A 24,275-nucleotide genomic window follows, 5' to 3' on the forward strand; every position below is an offset into this window, starting at 1 on the left:
TTCGACCTGATTCGTATCCAGAGTTATAGGATCACCCAATAACCAGACCCCACCTGCACTGATACCATTTTAACAACTTTTTTACATAATCTTTCCTTTGTCTTGTAAATAACTCACTTACCTATGCCTTATAAGTTTAGCCCTACCCTCAACCCACCTCAGCTCTTTGCTGCCCATGGGTCCTGTCCCCATGCTGCAGCTCTTACTGCCCATGGGTTCTGTCCTCATGCTGTTCTCTGAATAAACACTACTACCAGAACTTGAGAGTCCGAAAAATCTTTCTTTCGACTCCTCGGCTCGTTGAGCCCACATCAACAGGACCTTGGGAAAGTTAAGAAACCTTGAGATAACTCATTTTCCTCTATAATCTATAAATGAGGATGATAATAGTATCTACCATATCAGGTTGCCATGAGATTATTAATGAGTTTACGCATGTAAGATACTAAGAACATGGCACAGTAAGGGCTCAGTAAGTTTTAGCTCTCATTATTACATGCTTCTACAGCACCATGTGCTTCTCTTTTGTAGGACTTAAGAGCTAAAATTTTAATACTTCTTTGGGAGTTGTTGGTTATTGACATCTCACATAGTAGACCCTTGAGACAGGGAGGATGAGTGCTTTGCCCATCCTTTTTGTTAAAAAAGAGACACTAGGCCAAAATGGAGTCACTTGTGGTAAGCCCTCATCACCAAAATGAGGCAATCACTAACCTAATTACCTTCACCTCTCCCAGGAGTGGAATCTTAAACCAGTCAATCGGGAACTACCTGGTCAACACTAGTGAGGTCATCTGCCTGACAGAACCCTGCCGACCCCCAGAGGGTGACCTTGCCCCAAACAATCCACTCTGCTGACTTCCTGCCCCTCCTCCTGCCTATAAGTCTTCAATTTTGTCCAGGTCCTCAGAGCTTCTTTCTATCTGCTAGAGGGGATGCTGCCCAACTCATGAATCATTCAATAAAGGTCTTTAAAATTGACTCCCTTGTATTTTGCTTTTTAGCAATCCCCAGTACCTAGCCAGCGGCTTAGCAGAGGTGCCCTGAAGATTCTCCCCTTGCCCCTCAGATCCACTCTCCACCCTCACCTGGCTCTGTGCCCCAGGAGGCTGAGACGTGTATGGACATCAACAGGACCTCCAGTCATTTAACTTCGGTTTGAGTTTGGCTGGTGGGAGACACAAGCAGGAGATGGAAGGGTGGGCAGAGAATAAGGTTGGGGTATTCATTCCCATGGCTCTCTCGTTGCCAGCCCACAAACTGGTAGTAGTTATATTTCTTTACTAGCGACTCCTTCTCATGTAATCCCACTCCTAACTACTCTACAGTTCAAATGAACACCCGGTGGTGACAGGGCCCCTACTGTGTCTGGCCCCAGGGTGCTTCACCACTCATTGTTCCCCACGTATCTGTAAATCATCTCTTCTTTAGACCCTGCTCAGTTACCCCAGTTAGCTGCTCTCTTTCCTTCTTGGACATTGACTAATACAAGCGGTTCTTTGTCAGTGTTTGTTGAATGAATGAATGAACGCCTGTTTTACTGTATAAAGATAATAATCCTCAGCCCAAACCACGGCTGACGTTGTTATGATGAGTCAATAAGAAACAGGAAGTGAACACATGTTTTTTTAGGAAAAGATGGAGTTTGGAAGCATGGTTCTCAAATGTGAGACTGCAGCAGAACCACCTGGAGGTCTTGTTAAGCCCACATTGCTCAGCTACACCTCCAGACATTCTGATTTGGCAGGCCTAGGGGGAGGGAGGATTAATAATTTGCATTTATGACAAGTTTTCAGGTGACGTTGATGCTTCCAGGCTGGAGCCCAGTTCGAGAAACACCGCCCTAGAGAAATGCCCGAGGTTCTTGTTGCTGACAGACCCCAATCTCACGGTTGCACTAACCAACTTTAAAAACACAACAGACCAAGTACAATGCAATCTATGTTTTATTTTATACTTCTCTGATCATTAAAATCTAAACAGAGGTTTTTGCGAAAAGAGAAAGTAAAAAAAAAAAAGCAGTGACAAAATTAAATGCTGGGAGCAGACAACGGCTGCGGAGGCCCGTTCCGGGCAGAGCTGCACACACCTGCAGGGCGCACCAGCAGAGCAGCCCGCGGCGCTGGGCCCAGTGAAGACAGCAGGAAAGCCACGGCTCAGAGCCCTGAAGCTCGGACACACAATGCTCTCCTTCCCGCTCCAATCCAGTTCCGCTGCACGGGCACGAACGGTGCGAACACATCCCCCAAAGCGCGCGGGACATCCTCCTTCCTTCAGCATCTTCAGGCTGGAGTGCCCCACTCTCCACACACGTGCACACCAATTCACACGCCCAGCATGTGGGCACACACTCACACCCAGGCACATGCAGTCACACACACAATCACAGACAATGCTCGTGATTTCAGGCCTCCATCACGGGTTCAGGTTCCAACTGCAGCGTGAAGGTGTGTGTGAGCCTCCTCAGCAGACTGACAAAGGGCCACTGCAGAGCAGGGCGGCCAGGGAGAACCTGCCTTCTGTGCCCCATTGGTGTGAGGGAAATCCTACTGAACTGGGGTTGCCTGGGCTCAGTGAGGAGGTCCTGACACCGGTTCGGAGATGCCAACTAGCTCTGCCTCGCTCCTCAATACCCAGCTGACAAGAAAGCAGAGTGCCAGGAGGCCAGTCCCTAGGAGGTCCCCCAGCCCTGTGAGGTATGGAATACAGTGATTGTCTGGATCCAGGGCATGGTGCCACATCAGCCGAACCATCACTTCTGCCAGGTACAGCAGGATTGTCACCTGTCATAAGAGCAAACAGACACAAAAGATTATGACCAAGTCAGAAGGCCAAGTGTTGCCAAGAAATACTAGCGGATTTCAAGGGAAGACACCAAGGTGGACACGACAACCCCAGGCAGTCCCCTTCTTCCAGCTTCTCTTGGGGTCTGACACCCGGCTCTGAGCTCATGAAGAAGCCCGAGAGCCCATCCTCACGTGCTTGCCTAGACTCCCTCCCTATGGTCAGGCCCTGCTCCGGGCATCCCGAGGTGCTAGACAGATCCACTGCCACTGTCAGGGTCACACCTTTGGGCTGGAACAAGTTGACTTGGCCCCTGGAAGATGGGAACTGTGTCCGCAGGTACAGGAACCCCCACCCCGCTCCTTCGGCATCTCATCCAGGCAGGGGACAGAGCCTGCTGGCTGACAGACCAAAGAATGTTGCTTTGCTGCTGCTGCGGTCATCTTTACCTGGATCAGCCCTGCTAGTAGATAGAACACCACAAAGGTCTTGCTGTTTGGGACTGAATGGCCTTCCACCAGGTAGATGACACAGAAGAAAATCAGATGGCCTGGAACCACCAGAAAGAGCAGGACTCGGGCTGACATGGAATTGATTTCTGGAAGAAACAGAACCAAGGAGGTTGCATGACCTGCTTGGCAGCAGAGGCCACTTTAGCAGGTGACAGTCTCCAGTGAGGCATCCACATTCATCACTACACGAGTGTTTACTGAGCACCTACCATGTGTCAGGCGTGTTCGAGCATATGGGGGTACGGTCCTATCCCTTAACTCACGGAGCTGACATTTTTAAGGAAGAGAGAAAAACCAGGATCAAGTAGCAGAAACAGAGAAGAAAGGTCATTTCAAACTGTGACGAGTACTAGGAAGAAAATAAACCAGGGTAATGTGATAATGAAGTCTACAGGAGTGGGAATGAGCTATTGGGGACTGGAGCCTTCTCAAGGGGATGACATTTAGGCTGAGATCTGAATCTCAGGGAGAGGATTCCAGGCAGAGAAAAAAGAGTGTGCAAGTGGCTTAAAGTGGCAGAGAGCTCGGGCTATTGAGGAGCGCAGGCTCAGGCGTGGGGTCAGCGAGCCTGGGAGGGTGGCACACGCCAGGGCCTTGGGCAGCCTCTTCCCCACGCGAAGCCGCTGGGACCCTGTCCGCACATTCTCTTCAGGCTTCAGCACTCTGTGAGTTGGAGATTCTGCGAGAAACGTGATTTAGCCCGCTGCAGCCACACTCTTTTTAAAACTGCAACATGTGAATGTGATGGCCTTCTCCCACAGAAATATTTCCCATGAAAAGCAAGTTTCCTTTTGCCTCTCAGTTAAAATAACGTGCTGCATCAACTTAATGAGGAAAAGGAACAAAAACCGTATGTAGCCGAGAAGCTAAAAAGTCTCCTGTAAAGTAACATGTAGAGAGAGGGTGAGAACACACAGGGCACCCAACTTCATTCATGATAAAAAGTCAGACACGGTACAAAAGGATTCTTTCCAAACAATTTAAAGTGGAAGCAAGATAATTACTATCGGCTGCTGGCATTAAAATTCAAGAAAATCTACAGAAAAACTATATGAACAATAAGGATTCAGTAAAATACTTAGGTGCTGCTATAGACTGAACTTCTGTTTCTCCCCCAAATCCACATGTTATCTGGTGTTAGGAGGCGGGGCCTTTGGGAGGTGATTAGGTCCTGAGGGTGGAGCCTCATGAATGGAATCAGCGTCCTGATAAAAGAGACCCAGGGAGCCCCCACAGCCCTTCCACCATGTGAGGACACAGTGACAAGACAGCTGTCTGTGAACAAGGAAGCAGGCCCTCACCAGACACCGACTCTGCAGGTGACTCATCTTGAACTTCCAGCCACCAGAACTACAAGAAACAAATTTCTTTTGTTTATAAGCAATTCAGTCTATGATTCTGTTATAGCAGCCTGAAGTAAGACAGGGGCATAAATAATGCAGAAAGTAAACAGCTTTCCCGTATACAAACGACAAGTCAGAAAATATAACGGGGACTTCCACTTCTAGACAAGATGGGGTAGAACACACTTCTTCCTATTCTTCTCACTAAATACAACTAAAAACCCTGGACGTTATCTATAACACAAACATAAGAAGTTTCCGAAAGGTAGAGAGAAAAGGCAGGCTGGCCAAGGACCTCGAGCCCCAGGGAACAACTTGGCGGTGAGCTCCCTGAGTTGTCGTTGTCGTTTCTTTTGCCTCCTGTAGCCCAGACTGGGTGCTGGAGGAGCCAGCAACCCAGAGATGTCAATGGGCACAGGTCAAAAATGGGCAGTGAACAAAAGTCTGCTCTCTCTAGCCAAAGGTCTAGAAAAGGGGCAGCATAGAAAAACAGAGAACTTTTAGACGATAACTGCTCTACTCCAGCGAAACATGACAGGAAAAGCTGCAGCCCCATCTCTATCAGCAAAAGCCAAGTGGGGCGCCTGGACTTCCGCCCTCATCCAGGTGGAACATGGCACACACGCCTCTGGATGAGGTGGTGTAAGAGAAAGCTGAGTGGGGAATAAGGGGCACTCTGCCCGGTGGTCATGAGCCCCCACAACCACAGCAGTGAAGACCATGTGGGGAGCAACAACAAGGCGCTCTCTCCCTCCCAGCCGGGTACATCAGCGGAGCACGGGTTCCCGCCCTGCCCCCCAGGAGTGACGCACTCCTCTCCCCTAGGTGTCAGTGGAGACAGAGGGGACCCCGGACACCCCCTGCCCCCAACCCCCGGCAGGAAGAAAGCAGTGCATACCCTGTCCACCGAGGGTGCGGTGTCAGAGGAGGCCAGCTAAAAGAGAAGACGTAAGTGACATCCAGAGGCTCATCACAGAATAACTCAAATGTCCAGGATCCAACCTAAAATCACTTAGAGCAAGAAAAACCTCAACTTGATGAGCAAAGACAAACACTGAGATGACGCAGATGGTAGAATTATCTGAAAATGACTTTAATGAATCCATTATAAAATGTTTCAACCAGCAATTACAAACACACTTGAAAAAAACAATAAAAATAGAAAATCTCAGTAAAGAAGAAATAGAAGATACAAAGAACTATATAGAAATCTTAGAACAGAAAAAATACAATAGCCAAAACGCCCCAAACAAGTCAATGAATGGGATCTCAATAGTAGGACGGAGAGGACAGAGGAAAGAATCTGTGAACTTGAAGAAAGAACTATAGAAATTAGTCAATCTAAACAAGAGAGAGTAAAAAACGTCTAACATTCACATCATCAGAGTATCAGAAGAAAAGGAGGAAGAGAGTTGGGCTGAAAACGTATTCAAAGAAACAATGGCTTAAAACTTCCCCAATTTGGCAAAAGATAAATTTATGTATTCAAGGAGCTGAATGAACTCCAAGAAATCCACACCAATGCACATCACAATCCAAAGTCTAAAAAGTAAAGAAAAAGTAGAGAAATGACACCTTACGTATACGGCAAAAATAATTCACACAACAGCAACTTCTCATCAGAAACCACGGAGGACAGAAGGAAGTGGCACATTTTTCAAGTGTTGAAAAGAACTATCAACCCCGAATTTTACATCCAGTGAAAACATCCTTCAGAAATGTGCCAGCAGACCTACCCTAAAAGAATAGCTAAAGGTATTGAAACAGAAAGGAAACGCTAAAAAAAATTATAGCGAGATAAAAGATCCAGAGGCTGGCCCAGTGGTGCAGCGGTTAAGTTCACACGTTCCCCTTCAGCGGCCAGGGGTTCACCGGTTCGGACCCCGGGTGCGGACGTGGCACTGCTTGGCAAGCCATGCTGTGGGAGGCGTCCCACATATAAAGTAGAGGAAGATGGGCATGGATGTTAGCTCTGGGCCAGTCTTCCTCAGCAAAAAGAGGAGGATTGGCAGCAGTTAGCTCAGGGCTAGTCTTCCTCAAAATAATTAATTTTTAAAAAAACATTAAAAAAAAAATCCAGTTTTTCAAAGTAACAAAATGATAAAAACACCTCCAATGGTTCTCTGAAAAGAATCCAGACTGCCTCCTCAAGCTTCAAGACACCTTGGAGACTCCTTCCCACCTCTCCGGCCTCAGCTTCCCTCATCCTCTCCCTTGTTCATTACGCCCAGGTTTCACTGACCTTTCAGTTCTTCAGACTTACCGAGCTCCTTCCTGCCTCGGGGCCTTTGCTCAGGCTGTGCCCTCTGCCTCGAACGCTCTCTGCTCCAGCACGCCTCCTTCCCAACCAAGCCCTGCTCATCCCCAGAGAGGAATTTCCCAGCCCCAGTCTGAGTAGCTCCTACAATTCTTTTTCATTGTACCCTGTGCTTTAGCCTTTTAGAACATACAATTTGTAGTTATGTGCTCTTTTTTGTGTGCTTACCTGCTCTTCTAGAGCACGTATATCCACGAGGACAAGAACAAAGCTTTCCCTGTCTCACCACTGTAACGGACACCTAGTGCCTGGTAGACATTCAGTAAATATTTGAGTGAATGAATGAATCAATTAAAAGTAGGCTGGGGTGTCGGGTCTCTGGGAGGAGGAGCTCTGTCCTTGAGGATCTGTGCTGAGGTCAGCACTGGTCTTAGATATTCATGGCTACAAACACCAGATTCCAAGGACGTCAATTTGTACTTATTTAAAGAAATGGCTACATGGCCTCCGGAAGATACCAGACCCACCTGAGGTGCAGAAAGTGGAGCACGGGTTAGGCCAGAACTTTTTCATCCCGAGGGGCAGGACCCCAGGCGTGCTCCATGTGTGCAGGTAGGTGGAGATCCGACTGGTCTGAATGGCCACCAGATTGCCACCAACACCTGTAAGGAGACAAAGAACCTGGTTTCCCCTTCTTTATGCCAGTCTCTGTGTTCTATCCCTTATTTCAAGTCCACCTCCTCCACGGAGGCTTCCTTGACTGACTCAGCACTTGATCTCCTTTCCTTCCCTCCCACTTGACCAGAGACCTTGTTTGGCACCAAGCAAGAATGGCCTGGACCTCGTGAGTGAGGTATCAAGGCAGTAACTACATCACCTTGACAGCGGGCACCTCTTAAGACAAAGGAAGTGTGACTGTCCAATGAGGTTCTCGACACACATTTGTTGGGGGAGGGAGAGTGGGAGGAAGAGAGGGAGGAAGGAGGTGAGGTGAGGGAGGGGAGAAAGTGGATGGAGAGTCTATGGGAGGATATCTTCCTAAGCCACTCAAAGACATAGGAAGTGACAGGAACCGGACTACAGACTGGAATATCTGAGAAAATAAAAGGGATTTTTTCACCTCAAGGTGGGAAGAGGAAAGAGAAGAGTGGGAAGAGCGGCGAGGGGAGAGAGGGATGATCCTATGGCGACAGAGCTGGTGCTTATTGCTGAGGCTCCCGGCTCCCCCAGGGAGCTGATCGTGCCAGGGCCAGAGGGCTGACAAGGTCACACTGAGCTCCTTCTGCAAGAGGCAGCCTTTGGGCTGGCAGAGAAAAGGGGCTGCCCATGGTGACCGTCTCCTTCAGAGGGGGAGTGGCTTGCCCCCATTCTACTTCCCCAGTCCCACAGAGAACAATCCCTCACTGGACCAGATGTGCCCCAGTGGCGGAGACCCACTGCCCTGGCTTCTCCAGAGGATGCAGATGATAGTCTGTGGATCTACTTTGCTTGGCCCACACACGAATTTAAAAGAAGGAAAAAATAACTCAAATTAATTGGCAGCCTTTACAAATTAGGCCCTTCACACTGATTCCTGGCTTCTAACAAATAAGCTCAGGCAGCTCTGGACCTCCGTCCCACCAGGGAGAACTGGCTGAAGCTGAGCAGGCACCACTCGCCTCACAGCAGCAACGTGTCCCGCAGTGTTCCCTAGGCCTCGCCACTCCTTACTGCCTGGCTCCTGTCTTACCTGCTTAACTTGTTCAGATTGCTTGACTGGCCTCTACAGGCATCTGAGTTGGTGACATCCAAGGAAATGTTTCCAAGCTTATGGCCATCTGGACTGGACTTAGCTATTGCTCTCTTCCTTCCTAATGGCCAGGCCTTGTGCTAGGAACAGGCCCTGTGCAACTCTGTTGGGGTGTAGACCTGCTGGGTGGCCCAACATACAAGGAACACAGGCCTCGGTTCCTACAGAGGTTGGGGGGATGGTGCCCAAGGGCATCTGAAACCTGTTTCTGCAGTCCCAGAAGGCCAGGGCCTGGCCATCAAGCAAACCGTGCAATAAGTTCTGTTTGGTTCCTCTCCTGACCAGTCAGTCCCATTTACAGAGCCTTATCAGAAACTGGACATAAACCAAGCTTTGGTTAAAAGAAGGGTCCTCGCCACAAATGTCCACAGGGTCTAAGCCTAGAAGGTGAATCAGTGAAGGGTTGGGTGGCACACAATAGGGAATGGAGAGGACTGAGGCAAATTGGACAGCATAGGTCCTGCCTCGATAGCAGCTGATTCCAGCCCTACCCACAATGTAAACCCAGTATTGTCATAGCCTTACTTTTTAAGAAGACAGAAATCCAGATTTTTATGTGTAAATGTCTGAGTTTTAAATGTCATCAATAAATCTAAGTTAAAACAAAAGAAAAACTATGAGAAGCCAACACTCCCGTTCTGAAGACCACATTCCGTCAGCAGGTGCCGCGAACCCTGGGTTAAACTGTGTGTGCCTTCAAGGCACGGGATTTAGCTCTGCGGGAAGTTCAAGTCTCAGGCGCACCTATGAGGAACGGGGCGTGTGCCGGTGGAGCAGGGGGCAGGGCTTTCTCCCCTGGGGTCTCCTTTTAGCTGAGGAAAACCAGCCCCAGCAGCCCCCGCCCAGCAGCAGCATGGGCACAGCTCAGCTTCCCGACTCTGCCTCCAAGGGCCTGGGGCTGGATCTCTGAAGTCATTGCTATTCAGGTCCCACCACCCAGGCCCTGGGGGCCAACCCAACCCAAGGACCCCATGTAACAGGGATCCCCAATACCTACCACATATGATAGGAGTAAACACAGCCATGCCTTTGAACTGTGGTTTAGAAATGGTTTTGTTCAAGATGAGCCCTCCAAAACTGGAGAGAGAGCAGATGGCAGTCAAACGATTAGAGGTTACGCTTGAAGATGGCCTTGCAAACCTCTATACAAACTGCCTTATCAGCCTTAGTAAACACCCAGCTTAGCAGACACTTTTCTTACCCCTACATAAAACATCTGTCGAAGCCGAGCAGGTCTCCTGGGTGCCCTGTGCACCCCGCACATGCGTCTCCAGCACTATTCTGAGTCTCAGGTGTTCCAGAAGGCCCATCAGATAACATCAGCCCATTAAAAACAAACAACACACTTCTTTCCGAGGTGACTTACTTGGCTCTGTGACATGATAGCCCCTGAACTGCAACTGAGCTAGTCTTTAGCAAAAAACGGAACCTGCGTGAGTATCATCTCATGGCCCTTGCTCTTGGAAGATGCCGCAGTACGATTTCACTCCCACCAGCCCCTGGAGTTGAGCAATGGCCGCCCCATCCCTAGAGGCCTGGAGAAGTGACATCAACTTCTGTAAGGAGCCCAAGAGCCTTCTGGAAGCAAAGACACCTAGATTGGAATCTCTTTTCCCTGAGAGTCAAAGTGTAGAAAAGCACCTCAGAAAAAGGTGGGGTGGCCCCTGTCAGGATCTACTAGTGGAAAGGACCCTTGAGGATGGGCTGGAGAACGGAAGACCTGGGTTCAGCAGAGGGCCTGTGGGTCCAGGAGGACTAATCTCAGCCTTTCTGGGTCCCAGCAGCAGCCACGCTGTGGAAACGGTATTCACAGAGCCATCGCCTGAAGGCCAGGTGAAGGGCTCCTTGCAGCCTAAGCAGGGGTCCAGGCCAGCAAGAGCTGTGGCAGCAGGGCAGCGGGAGACCCTGTGTCCTACAGTGGGAGACCCAGAATCCTACAGTGGGAGACCCTGTATCCTACAGTGGGAGACCCAGAATCCTACAGTGGGAGACCCTGTATCCTACAGCGGGACAGTGGGAGACCCAGTATCCTACAGTGGGAGACCCTGTATCCTACAGTGGAAGAGCCAGTATCCTACAGTGAGACAGTGGGAGACCCAGTATCCTACAGTGGGAGACCCTGTATCCTACAGTGGGACAGTGGGAGACCCAGTATCCCACAGTGGGAGACCCAGTATCCTACAGTGCCGCAACAGGGCAGGGGCTGTGGCACCAGTGCACTCATCTGACACTTTCAGGTCTGGCTCTTCCCAGCTCCGTGGAGCTCTGGCAGTTCTAAACAGGACTGCCTCTCAGAATAAATAAGGTCTAGAGGTGATGGTGAGAGAGAGGGAGAGAAGAGTAAAGAGGTGTGACTCAGCCGGCAGCAGGAGTTAGTGAAGGAGCCTACACCACAGTGCACTCCCACCGTGACCACTGAGGCAGGAAGTGTCGCCCTCGCTCCAGGGGCTGCCGGGCTTTCACAGAGGGCAGGGGGTGGCATGAAGAGGAAGACAGAGAGGGCAGTGGCTCTCGCCCATGCTCACCTGCTGATGACCATCGCTAGGATGATTGGGAACCACCCAAACTTCAGAATCTTCACGATGGGTGGGTTTTGCTTGGCAATGAGGACCCACACAGGGGTCAAGGCCGTGAAGCCGATGCAGACCAGCAGCGTCAGATGCCGACTGTCTGGGAAGAGAAAGAGAAAGGAGATGCACGCCAGAGCACACGGGCACAGCCTGGCAGGCGGGGGCCTGGCTTGCAGAGACGAGAGGTGGGCTGGGAACTAAAGGCAGCAGAGGTCTGAGGAGACGCCTCTGTCCTCAGTAGGTTATGGTGGCCCATCCCAACGTCCCTTCCAAAGGATTTTCACCATCCTGTTAAGCAGCTGGAGAAGCTCCTCTGTCCTCAATTCCTGCCACATTCACCTTCACTTCTCTGACTTTTTTGCTATTTTCCTGACGTAAGGACCCTCCTCCATCTTCTCCCACCCCAAACTTATTATTACTGTAATGCTTCCATTTATGAGGTCATGACCACAGGCCAGCACTGTGCTCGGCACCTCCTGGGTACAAAGTCATTTCATATTCTCAACAACCCCACTCAGAGAGCCATGCAAGGAGACTGCAGTGTAAAGAGGTGGCCCGCCCAGGACACGAGCTACCAAGCAGTGAAGTCAAGGCTACAGCCTGGGTCTGTGGGAAGCCAGAGTTGGTTAGTGATGGCTGTCCTGCTCCCGGCTGAGGAGTGACATCCTCGGCAGCCGTGTTTCTCATTGGGCCCAGACCACGGCCAGCTTTGTGGCTACTCGTGTCCCTGTGTCATCTTCTCCAACTAGTGAGAGCCATGAAGCAGACCTGGGTCTGGATCAGCCTGCTGTACCTGAGGCCAGGCCAGGCCGGGGCCTTGTGCACTTGGGCACGCACACGGGTAACACTCTTGCTCACTCCCTTCTTGTCTTATACTGTGAGTGTGTGAGTTCACCTTCCACATGCACACAAGACAAGACATCAGCTTTCTCTACAACTGTCCTCTCATCCCCGGACACACCCCCCAAGGGCAGGCTCAAGGTGGTACATGCCCCTCTGCCAAGGCAGCCCTAGTACTGAGAAGGATCCAGGCATGAGTGTGTGTCACATGTCCCCTTTCTCTGGGGAGCATCATGAAGAGCATGCCCCTCTTGCCCTTCTCTGCACTAAACAATCATGGTCCATTCTTCTGCCACAGGGAGGCCCATCTCCTTGGGCAGCTGGAAGGAAAGACAGGCCACAGGTACCCAAGGCTGGCTACAAAGTGATTCATGATGGAAGCGGTTGGCTTCTTTGCCATCCCAGGAGAGAGGAGGTGGACCCAGCAAGCTCTCAGCAAGTCTAAAATCTAAAAGGCTCCGAGAAACAGCAGCCTCCAGAAGCAGCTACTCGCAGGAAAATTTGCGTCTAGTCTAATTTTCCTAGAACTACTCAGAAGCCCTGGGAGAGGTTCCACCTCCTATTCTCCCGGCACAGTGACGAATCCTTCCTCTGCGCATGGTCTCTTCCCAACTACACTGGGAGGTGTGATGGTCAAGGGCTCACTCCTCAGCCAGTGATGACTTACCTGACACATGCCAGGCCTGGTGACTCCGCAGGGTGCACCCAAGATAAATTCAGTCTAATTGGAGAGACAGATGGTCTAATAACAGTTCAACACCTACTGAGCCATGTGTGCAGATACGCACTATTTCAGCGGGAGCTCAGTGTGGGCGGAGGGGCAGGGTCTGGGGAGGCCTGTGACTCACATTTATTTTGCAAATCACACTTGATTAACTAACCCATACACAAATCTTCTTTTAAATTCAGTTTGGTTTAAAAATAAAATTAGGTCGTCCTCTTATTAGATCTTCACTGCCACTTACATGAACTTTGAGACTCCCTCAAACCACTCCATATTGTTAGCGGTAAGCAATTCCCAGGATGGCGAAGAGACAGTCCCAGAGGTGGGACAGAAGCGATCCCAGCGCTGTCCTACTCTCAGTCACACTTGTTTCGTTGGTCTGCTTCAGTTGACAACACGTAAAAACTGGGTCATCTTAAATCCCTGGGCAACGATAACTTGGAGCTTTGCTGCAGCTGCGCCTTTGTCAAGGGCATTTCCTCTAAGTGACCGCCACCACATGCCCCACCGTTACCCACTGTCTTCAGCCCCATCCACTCCACTCATTTAAGCTACAGGCATTTGGATGTGACCACGCTCAGAATCAACATTCACTAGATCCCAACAACATGTGCAGCCATCGCAGTGAGACACACCAGGTGGACAGGAAAACTAACACCCGGGGGGGAGTGGTCAGCTGCAGAAGTCCCGCAGGGGAGACCATTCAGGCAAGGGGGACACTGTCTGCCCACACCGCCCCGGACACTGGCAAGGCTCTGTGCCCCAGGGCAAACCTGAGGAGGGCGACGGCCTCTCGTGGAGTGAGGGCCTCTGGCCTTGAGGCCCTGTTGCCACAAGCTGTGTGAACACCTCCCTTGGCGGCTGACCATGTCACGGGGCCACCTTCTGAGGAGCCTTGGGCTTCTCCTGCCTGGCGCCTGCAGGGACAGTTACGTGCTGCTGCTGCCCATGGCAGTGACGCTCCCTCTTGGAGTCGTTGCTTGCGTGGTTTATGTGTCCAGTGTGAACTGCCTTCCCAAGGAGGCACTGTCACCTGCCAGGATGCTTTGAAAGTAGCCAGGCCAGTCTCAGGCCCCCCAGGCATCCTGGTGCACCCTGTCCTAAGGAGGACACTCACAGCCTCTGCCTCTGCTGCCCTGAGCAGCTCGGCCCCTTCTAACACAGCTGGGAGGGTCTGAGGCTCTTGCTGCAGAACACCTTGAAATTGCGATGACGCCGAGTTTGTCTCTGTAAAAGGATTTCTGACTCCATGACAGACATCGTAGGTTCCTTTCTGAGGGAACTCTGCCCAATTTGGCTGCTGCCAGCTGGCTGCAAATGTCCCCACCCCACCATGCTGGTGAGCCCCTCCTCCTCGGTCCCCCATACCTCTGTGTTTATAGAAGAAGCTGCTAACGAAAGCCAGGATGGACAATGTGACGAGGTCTCCCAGGCTGGCTGCAAGGGGTGTAGCGATGTTGTCTGGGTTGATCCCAAGCTTTCGAGCGCCAATCACTATGCAGACCATGAGCATCCCTGCAGAGAGGAGAGAGGAGGCGCACAGCGCCCGGGAGGAGGTGCAGGATGAGACGGTGGGAAGGAGGCTGCTCAGTCACTCGCCTCTACCCACACCAGCCCAGACTGGAGCCCCGTGCAGTGCAGGAGACCTGAGAGGCACACTTTCATGGCCGCCACACCACCCGAGCCCCACTTTCCGCTCTGAGGCAGCTGTCACACGTGATCCAGCTCCTCATCCGCTGCCCAGGACTTAATCCAACAGCATGTCATGTGGATCTTTAAGAAGATACTTTGTATCTTGGCTACTGGCATTTTAACACTTCAGCCCATATTCTGTGACTCTGAACATATTAGAATTGTCACCTCAATGCCTTCTTAAAGAAGCCACCACTGGCCACAGTTCTTGCCCTCTTTTGTGACCAGGTCACAGCTACTTTCTCTCTTCTGAAATGTCAGTTCTAAGTGAATCTGAGTTTACACGGCCAAGCTCGTGGTCTGGTGACAATCCCACGGGGACTTCACATGGGGACACCACCACTTGGAGAGCACTCAGTAAAAACCACCTCCGCCACTACCTGGCTTTATGTCACAGTCAAATTGAGGTCATACTGTGAGTCACCAGCGACATTTCTGAACTTTCACATATCTTTGGACGATTCCAGTTATGTCCATGCTGCTGAGCTGACCTCATCTCTGGGCTTCCGTTTGCTTAGCTGTAAAATGGGGAGCTAGGACTGGCATTCTCTACAAGGCCAGGCCTTCTGAATCATTTGGTTTTATGGTTTTCAGAGACTTCGTGCCAAGCGTCTCCTGGCTCTGTTGTCTTGGGAGATGTGGCACACTTGTTCTGCCCTTCCTCTGACCAGACAGAGCACTGGGGCCCCGCCTCCACCCACCCACGTGCACACCAGGCATGACCAGCAGAAGACAGACACCTGGCCCAGGGAAGCAAAGTTTGTGAATTTGCTCCTGGGCTGCTCCCCTCCCTCCTCTTCCCGACTCTTACCCTCCCTCCCACTCAGAGGCACCAGCACACAATGCCACTGACTGGCTGCCTGGTAGGAACAGAAACCACCAATTCACCTGCTGTGTTAACTGACACGGAGGTGACTGTAACGGTGTTTGGTGAGCAGCCAGAGTGGGGACAGAAGTGTACATACAAGTCCAATTTATAAAGTTATCACTTGTTTCTTCTTGCACTTGCATACCATTCGCAAGATACACACAGACATACAATCCAGAAGAGAACCAGAGTAAAGCCCATTCGCTCAGAAAACGTCTGGGAGCTGCTTATATGCCTGGGCCTGTTTTAAGCACTAAAAATAACTATCAGGCTCTCTACCCACAGAGAAGGTGCTGGTGGGGTGGAGGAATGGACAGTTCACAAGCAAGCAAACAAGTGTTTGAAGTAAATAAACAGGATACTAACATTAAGCAAGACTGTGAACTGGGCTCCTCTAGAGAGCTATCAGAGGAGGAGGCCGTGGAGAGGAAGACACATTTGGCACTTGACTGAAATTCTCAACATGCTCACATATCGATGTCTCACTCCAAACTAGAATGTAAACATCACCAGACAGGATCCTTGTGCTTCTGCTCAACAGTGTGTCCCCAGCACTGTACAGCGCCTGGCACAGAGCAGACACTCAGTCAATGGAGTAATGAGTGAATGGACGACATTCTATCATGCCTGCACAGCGACCACGGTTCCCCACTAATGCGCGGGAGCTCCCTAAAGACAGGGTGACATCTGCCAGTGCTTCTGCCTTCCTGCCTCCTGCAGACACACAGGAAGCGTCTGCTGTGTGGCAGGCAGTGTGACAGGAGCAGCAGACAGCAGAATGGGAGATGTGGGGCCCTGCTCTGAGGGGCTGACATTTCAGCAGGGAGGTGAGACAGGAAATGAACAAAGACACGAGATCATTTCAGATTTCACAAGTGCTCCAAAAGGAAAACAGTGCACGGTGCAGTAGAGTCTGGGGGTGTGGGGGAGAAAGGAGAAGAGCAGGACTTGTGAAAGGGTAGTCAGAAAAGGCCTCTCTCAAGAGATGAAATTTAAGGTAAAACCTGAGCCTTGCTCCTCAGCATGTCTGCAGACTCCAGAGCCCACCACAGGCTCGTACACAGGCTGTGCTCTAGAAACATTGCAGAGTGACTGCTGACTGAATGAACGAATAAATGAAGAGACGAATGTGCCCACAGAGCCAAAGCCAGTTCTCTGAACAAGCTGAGGGAGGAGAAAAGGAGTCTGCAGCTCACTCTGGCGCACATACCCTGCCTAGGAGGGGCTCAGGGCCTGTGTTGCCCGCCCACGGGTAGGTCCTGAGGACCCAGCAGGCTCACTCCACCCCACAGAAGGACACCTGAAGCTCCATTATTAGCACTCCCACCCTTCACAGGTAGTAGGAGCACTCCCACCCTTCACACCCACTATGGTAACTCCTACCCTTCACACGCACCAGGAGCACTCCCACCCTTCACACATACTAGGAGCACTCCCACCCTTCACACCCACTATGATAACTCCCACCCTTCACACGCACCAGGAGCACTCGTACCCTTCACACGCACTAGGAGCACTGCCACCCTTCACAGGCACTGGGAGCACTCCCACCCTTCACACCCACTATGATAACTCCCACCCTTCACACGCACCAGGAGCACTCCCACCCTTTACACGTACTAGGAGCACTCCCACCCTTCACACACACTAGGAGCACTCCCACCCTTCACAGGCACTGGGAGCACTCCCACCTTTCGCATCTCAAGGAATCTGTAGCACACACCTGATAGCAGAGCTCTGAGGAACTGGGCATTCGAGTGAGCCAGGAGGCGGGCACAACTCACCTAGGGCAAAGGCTGCAAGGAAGGCGGTGATGACACTGCTGGCACACAGCAACTCCACCTTCGCAAAGTCTAACTCCTCCCTAGACACAGCACCCAGCAGCAGGGCAGCCACAGCAGCCAGGAGCCCCACAATGGTGGCCTGCACCTGTCCAGGCGGAAGTCAGAAGCATGAGGAAGGGTCCCTCTGACCGCTGCTGCTCCTTCACCACATATCCTCTCTGACCTCAAGAGGTCAGTACACCACTCGCCACTGCCTCTTTTCCCTCACTCTAAACTCTGCCACCAGCCCCTCCAACCTGGAAAAAACAAAGGCTAACTCCTTCCTTCAACCCAAATCCCTTGAAAATTACTGCTTTCTCCTCGATTCCCTTGTTTGATGCCATCTTCCATCACGGAATCTAGTTTCTCATCTTCTACTCAGTCCTTGTCAAGGGCCATCAGTCTCTTGCTCATGGCTCTTCTCTCACTGGTCTGGGAAAAAGGGCACTGTCACTTCCAGCAGCACAGACAACCAACCTCCCCTCTCATGGAAACGCTCCATGACCCACGGCTACCCCTTGGAGGTCTTGGCGCACGTTTTCCTTCTCTCTCCCCAACCTTCCTTTCTTGGCACTGGCCCTGCATACTGCTGCCCTCTTTCTCCACAGCCTCCCTCCCTGGCTGCAGTGCCCATCTCTGGCTGGTGGGTGGAGAACATCTCTGCTCCCACTCAGGACAGCACTGTGAGGTGGCCGAGTGTCAGTACCGGCCTCTGCTATCAGTAATCCAGAACATCTCAGTGGAGACTTGCCGGTTATCAAAGAAGGCCGAGTAAACAAAGGGCTCTACGACGTACATGGATGCGAAACAGAAGAAAATACAGAAAAGAGTGTTCCAGATTTTGGATTAGAGAAGGCCTTCTTCTAAAGACAGAACATGTAAATCTATAAAGAAAATATAAATAAAATTTATATAAGTCCAACTATGACTTCTATATGAGAAAAGATACCACAAAACTCAAAGACAGGGATAGACTTGGAGAAGATGTTTCCAACATACATAACGAATAAAGAAGTAGCACCCAGAATAATGAAGTTCATTTTACAAGTCAATGATAATAATAAAAAAGAAATAACCTGATAGAAAAACACACAAGGAATACGGATAGGCAATTCACAGAAAAGGAAACACAAATGGCTAAGAAACATGCAAAAAGATGATCAACTTCCCTAGTAATCAGTCAAATTTTAAATAAAATCCCAGTTTGAAGGTATCTTATTTATTTCCTCTATTAAATGAGAAGTGCTGTCTTATTCTCTGGGGGGCCCCAGCTCTGAGAAGAGCCTCGCCCTCAGCAGGTGCTCAGTCATCATCAGAGCTCGCCGAGTGAATGAATCAATGAGCCAACGAACGGACGGGATACACTATTTTTACCCATCAGACTAGGTAAAATTAAAATTTAAAAGGTTGGTAACATAAAGTACATATTGACAACTACGTGAGAAAATAGTTCTTACAGATTGACAGTGGTAACACTGGTACAGGAATTTGGGGGAAATTTGGCTGTAAATTATTCATATACCTTACAATCCAGCATTTCCCAGGGAAAGATGTGCACATGTGTACACGAACTCTGTAATATGATCGTGGAAATGATGACTACCTGATGTTTACTGAGTGCTTACTCCCTGCCATTCTAAGTGATTTTCATTCATTAAATCATTACTAAAAGTACAGGTTACAGAATGATATGTACAGTATAATTTAAAAAACACAGGAAATCATATCATGTACTGTCTATAGGCACATACATATATATGGTAAATGTAAAAAGTGGCTTAGAAAGATACTTTCATTGCTGGTGAGGTTATGGAGAAACTAATAATCCAAAGATTAATACTAGTGCTATTATTCAATACTAAGAATTCAAATATTTTGTAATCCTTTTGGGAAAAATCTAGAGCTTTAAACTGGTCATAACTTGCAAACTTGTGGGATGTTCTTTTAAGGAATTCATGCAAAAAGAGAACATTTTCATTGCAATATAATTTATGGAGTATAAGCCTAGAAACAAGTGCAAGGGAGCCCATGGGCAACAGCTGGAGGAGTGGATAGGGCGGAGGCAGGCAGGTCCGCAGTGACCCTGCTGGACCAGCCCTTGGTGGCTGCCATTCAGTCTTACAGGCAAATTCCCAGGCCCTACTAGTTGTTAAAAATTTTAACTATCACTCTTGGGTATATTTACATGGTAGAATATGCTAAAGTTATTAAAAAGTTCAATTATGAAATTTATCACACCATTTATGATGCAATGTTAAACTTAAAAAACGGAGGAGACAAAATTATATCCATATTATGATGAGGACCGTGTGCCAAGCCAGTGCCTGGTCCAGAGCAGGAATCAACACTTGCTGAGAATCCAGTCGTGTGGAAATCTGCATGCCTCTGGACAAGGATTTGATGGAGAACAGAAAAGTAAAACCAGTGACTAGTAACTGAGGCATTCATTACCTGCCCCTTTGCTAGACTCTCTGTGTGGGGCAGCACAAGCATCTCATTTAGTCTCCACATCTCCTCAGCCACAGGCTGTGGTCCTGGCCTGAGCGACTCATCTTAACAAGAGGAAGCAGACATCTAAACACAGAAATGCAACAAGGGCAGCCCAGGAAAGGCAGCAAACAGTTGTACCTGCTGTCAGGTTGCAACTGAGACCTCACTGGAGTCTTTAAAGAGCTGCACTGCCAGAGACCAAGAGGAGACAGGACACTCCAAGGACAGACAACTACACACGCAAGGGCGAGAGGAGTGGAGGACATTAGGCTGTGGGGGATGTGAGATCAAATTATGAACGCCTTGGGGCCATGGGGACCAACAGAGGGGCAGAAGGAAGAAGAGGCCTGACTGGCCTCAGGTTTTAGAAAACGTCACTCAGGTGGCCATGCAGAGGTGAGGAGGAGGTCAAGCAGCGTGGAGCAGTTAGAACATTGAAGAGGTTTGCAGTCAGCTAGTCAAGGGGGCCAAGAGGCCAAGGCAAGAAGGAAGAGAAGTAGAGCCGGATTCCAGGACAGCTGAGGTGGAATAGTCAGAGTGGCTTGACATAAGGATGGGGGGCAGAGCAGCTGGTGCAGCTTGGTTTCTAGCTTGGTTAAATGGAAGACTATTGCTAGGCACAGCTAAGATGACTGAGTGATCACTATATGCCGGCCAGTGCCATGCCCCTTCACATCTCACAACAGCCCATCTTACAGGTAAGGGGAGGTCACTTGCCAGAGGGCCTTCAGCAAGTTGACCCCCAGAGTGGCTTTTAAGCATCAGACTAGACTGAGTTGGTTACTTCTGAAGAGGTGTGTGTGAGGAGGGAGGGTGACGAGGCCAGATCTGGCTACGCTGATATAGCGATGCTTCTGGGACAGATAGACAGAGAAGCCCAGTAGAGAGCTAGCAACAGAGGCTCTGAAAGCAAGGTGAAAGGTAAAGTGGGTATCTCCTGATGGGAGACACAGGGAGACATGGTGCTGCAAGTCTGTGTGCCCTGCCCAAGGCCAACAGTTGATAAATGAGCCTTAACTCCAGGCTTGTCTCATCTCAGAGTCTAGGTTCTTTGTGCAGTCACAGGCTACCCCCAGCCAGAGAAGCTCAGAAGGTTCTGGATAGAGCCACTTCCTGTCTAGATCCATGTCCAGCCTTCCCTCTTATGCCTAGGCCAATCTCTTCCCAATTTCCTCCTGCCTCCGGCTTCCTAACTCCGATACTCTGACACCACCAGGATGAGCACTTAGCCCAATGACGGTCTGCTAGAAGGAGGTATGAGTTTGAATGATGACAAAGTACTTGAGGGAAAAAAGGGAGGGTCTCACAAAGGCTGAGCAGGAACAGGCAGAGAGGCAGGAGTCGGGCAAAGGGGAGTTTCCAGACAGGAAGGACACAGATGCCCCAGGAAGAACGAGCAGATCACATGCACGAGGCAATCCCAGGATGCACCAATCCGCAGACCGTCAGCAAGGTGGGCAAGCTCAGACTGAGTCAGGAGAGGAGGAGAGAAGGCAGGTAGCACCATGCAGCCTATGAGGAAGGAGCAAGCGAGTACAGGCGAGCCTTTCAAAAAGGTTCTCCTAAGTGTGATCTGGTGGGCATGGGGAGGACAGATGGCCCCTGTCCCCAAGCTCAGTCCAGAGCGCAAGGAGAAGTGTTGGCTTAGCCTTCCCTCCTCCCACCTGCAGCAGGCGTAGGGGCAGACGCAAAGGGGCGGGGGGAGATTCACCAGTCAGACCAAGGGCACAGTCACCTGAACGAGGGCAAGGTTACCGCAGATGACTCTGTACTGCTCCCGCGGCTCGTCAATTTGTCCAGTGTTGGCCTGGGATGAAGAGAAAAGGGCAAAGGGTAAGTCTGGCTGGGCCCAAAGCCAGGCCAATCCTTCCTGGAAAAGGCAGCCTCACAGGAGAGAAACCAGCAACCACCATTTCACTGGCGTCAGAGCAAACTACTCTCCCAGCTTTCAAAACTGGCTCAGGGTTGGCAGACGGAAGGACACAGGTCCCTTTGAGAACTGAATGGTGTCATGAAGCATCTCTCCCATATGTAAGTGTGCAAGCACGCACACACAGGCATGTGTGTCACTGACAATTTCAGGGCCATCTGGCTCTGGAGCTCAACTACAGGTGGCAGGGACAGCTGCCCGTCCCGAGGCTGGCCCGTGCTCTCAGCCACGTCTCCGGCCACAATCTTCCCACAGCTGCAACTCCCTTCTCCTCCTCCACAAGTCACATCTCAAATGACTCCTAACGACCCCAGCCTCGCCTGTGCAAGACCTCCCCTTCGAGAAAGTTTTTTATCTTCTTTTCTGAGGATAAAAAACAAGATCAGAAATATGATTTTCTCTTTTAAAAACAGTAGTCAGTGGGAGCCAGACTGGCGGTGTAGTGGTTAAGCTCACAAGCTCTGCTTCAGCGGCCCAGGGTTCGCGGGTCAGGATCCCTGGACCTAGACAATGCTCATTAAGTCACGCTGTGGCAGCGTCTCACATAAAATAGAGGAAGATGGGAAACAGACGTTAGCCCAGGGCCAATCTTCCTCACCGAAAGAAAAAAAGGTAGTCAGCTCCTAACATCATAGCATTTGCCAGCAAAACTCAAGACATAGACAAGAAAAGGTTTCAGAGAAAATATATTTCGCTAGCTTCTTTGTACTGAGTTCATCAAAGGCCTGAACTCCAAAGAAAAAACAGAATTACTTTTCTTTGTACAAATAAGGGGAGGCTTTTTGTCTTCAGCAAGGCTGATGTCTGTCGCCCAGCCTCAGCTGACTCTTACTTCACACAGTAGACTAGCAGCCACCTCTGCGGTGCTCACAGGAACAAGGGAATAAGGTGGAGCAGAAGACAGCACAGAGCCTGTGATGCGCCAAACACGTGAGGCCAACAGGCTCATTCCTCCTCTCTGCTCCACACTGCACTGTGCCCAGCAGGACTCACTGTTTCCTATGAATCAACCAACGCCATCTCCGATCCTGATCTTATCAGATAAGGGGGGTGCTCCTGGCCCATAACGACCCCTGAGTGTGAATCATATAGGCATTCCTTCCTCAAGACATTTTACCTCCATCAGCCATAAAACAGTGAAAATAGATCCACAAATATGCAACCTGCACGATCCGTGCAGCAGCCGTTTTTCTCTCTATGGGGGTGCCTACTGGTACCCAAAAGTACAGTGCCAAGTTAAGGCTGCACGGGAAAAGGAGTGACAACGAGAGGCGCAGCAGGAGGGCCAGAGGGCTGGCAGAGCTTGGAGATCTCAGAGATGAGGGAGGAGGAGTGTGAGAGGGAAGCAGCTATGGGAGGTGGTGGGATGTTAAGGAATTAGGATTTCAGAGCATCCGGAAGTATTTCTAGGCCAGGGATCGGAATGGGCAGCAGAGATGGAATCAAGGTGAAGGTCACTGGAGAACAAAGCCATCCAAAAACTGGGAGCCTTGGGGTTTTGGATGAGTTATCCACGTGGATGTTGAAATCGTCCAAGATGGTGGTGTGATTTGGTGTGGAGACAAAGACTGTTCGAGGGTCCGTTTTGCAGGACTGCGGGGGCCGACCGGCGAAGGAGAGAAGGAAGCGGGCAGTGCGGGAAGGATGCAGCACAGCAGCCAGGCCAACAGGATAAACCCCAGGGAGGCAAGTCTCCATCAAGGGAGGATGTTTCTTTACCCTGGAATGGCAGGCCTAGAGACGCCAGGGTAGGAGCTGGAGGAGCAAGGCCAGTGCAGGCACAGGCATGGTGGCCTTTTGCTAAGACTTCAAAGAAAATTCATGGCAAGTTGGAGTATCTACAGAGCCCAATCCAGATTCATCTCAGCAGAAGAGGTTTAGGGAGGCCCTTTCTAAATGTTCATTTGGATCACGTACACTTAAATACTTTAAAATCTCTTTTTCATCTTACAAATTTCCATGAGAATTCCTACAGGATCCTGTCTCAGTTCTAGATTTTCTAAATCTTTCCTTATTGTCTGCATCAAACAGGCTGCTTCCACTAATCCTGGTCATGGTGGTGACAGATACTCTCCATGCACCTCTCTGGAACTGAACTGCGCCTGGAAGGCTGCCCCGTGCAGACGTCCACAAGCTCCCCTGCCCTATCACCTCTGCTTGGTTCTGGCCAAGGGGGAGCCACAGGAAGACACTGGAGGGCCAGTGGGGAGTAACGTCAGGGTGTGCGTATCTCTTTGCCCTTATCACGGGGCAGTGGCTGTGCTCGTCCACCCAGATCTGCAGGTCCCGCCAGATGGCCCTCTCAGCACTAGATTCAGCTCTCCAGGTTCTAAGAACCACCCTCTTCTCCCTGCCCCTTTAAGCCTAGGCTTCCTGCTGTTCCCAGTGCTGGGGCGCCGTGCTGCCCTGCGTGGGTTCCTACAAGCCTGCCCACAACTTTGCGAATGAACTCTTCGCTAAACTTTGTCAAACCCCATCTGTGTGCGCCACCTCTTTCCTGCCAGGATCTGAACTTATCCAGTGAGTTATATCTTCAGAAGGACATCTAGCCCATTCACAATTAAATATAACTTATTATTTTGTATATTTTTTTTCAAATAACAAAAAAAATTTTACTAGATTAAGATAGAGGCCCGAACACATGATTTTCTAT

The 24,275-nt window shown here is 50.3% G+C and overlaps 1 protein-coding gene across 7 annotated transcripts in view; it reads right to left on the minus strand.

The window, feature by feature from the left end:
• Window positions 1-1,928: 1,928 nt before the first annotated feature.
• SLC41A3 (solute carrier family 41 member 3) overlaps window positions 1,929-24,275 on the minus strand; it is a 77,174-nt gene continuing 54,827 nt past the window's right edge. For all 7 annotated transcript variants that reach the window (XM_044754232.2, XM_044754235.2, XM_044754231.2 and 4 more), the window contains 8 exons: window positions 21,428-21,499; window positions 17,164-17,308; window positions 14,188-14,334; window positions 11,211-11,355; window positions 9,683-9,762; window positions 7,424-7,558; window positions 3,234-3,382; window positions 1,929-2,783 (listed from right to left, as the gene is read on the minus strand). In XM_044754232.2, the coding sequence (XP_044610167.1) occupies window positions 2,571-2,783; window positions 3,234-3,382; window positions 7,424-7,558; window positions 9,683-9,762; window positions 11,211-11,355; window positions 14,188-14,334; window positions 17,164-17,308; window positions 21,428-21,499 (1,086 nt within the window). In that variant the 3' untranslated portion in view covers window positions 1,929-2,570. The remainder of the gene's footprint in view (window positions 2,784-3,233; window positions 3,383-7,423; window positions 7,559-9,682; window positions 9,763-11,210; window positions 11,356-14,187; window positions 14,335-17,163; window positions 17,309-21,427; window positions 21,500-24,275) is intronic.

This window comes from Equus asinus, chromosome 21, assembly GCF_041296235.1.
Source record: "Equus asinus isolate D_3611 breed Donkey chromosome 21, EquAss-T2T_v2, whole genome shotgun sequence".
Taxonomy (NCBI): domain Eukaryota; kingdom Metazoa; phylum Chordata; class Mammalia; order Perissodactyla; family Equidae; genus Equus; species Equus asinus.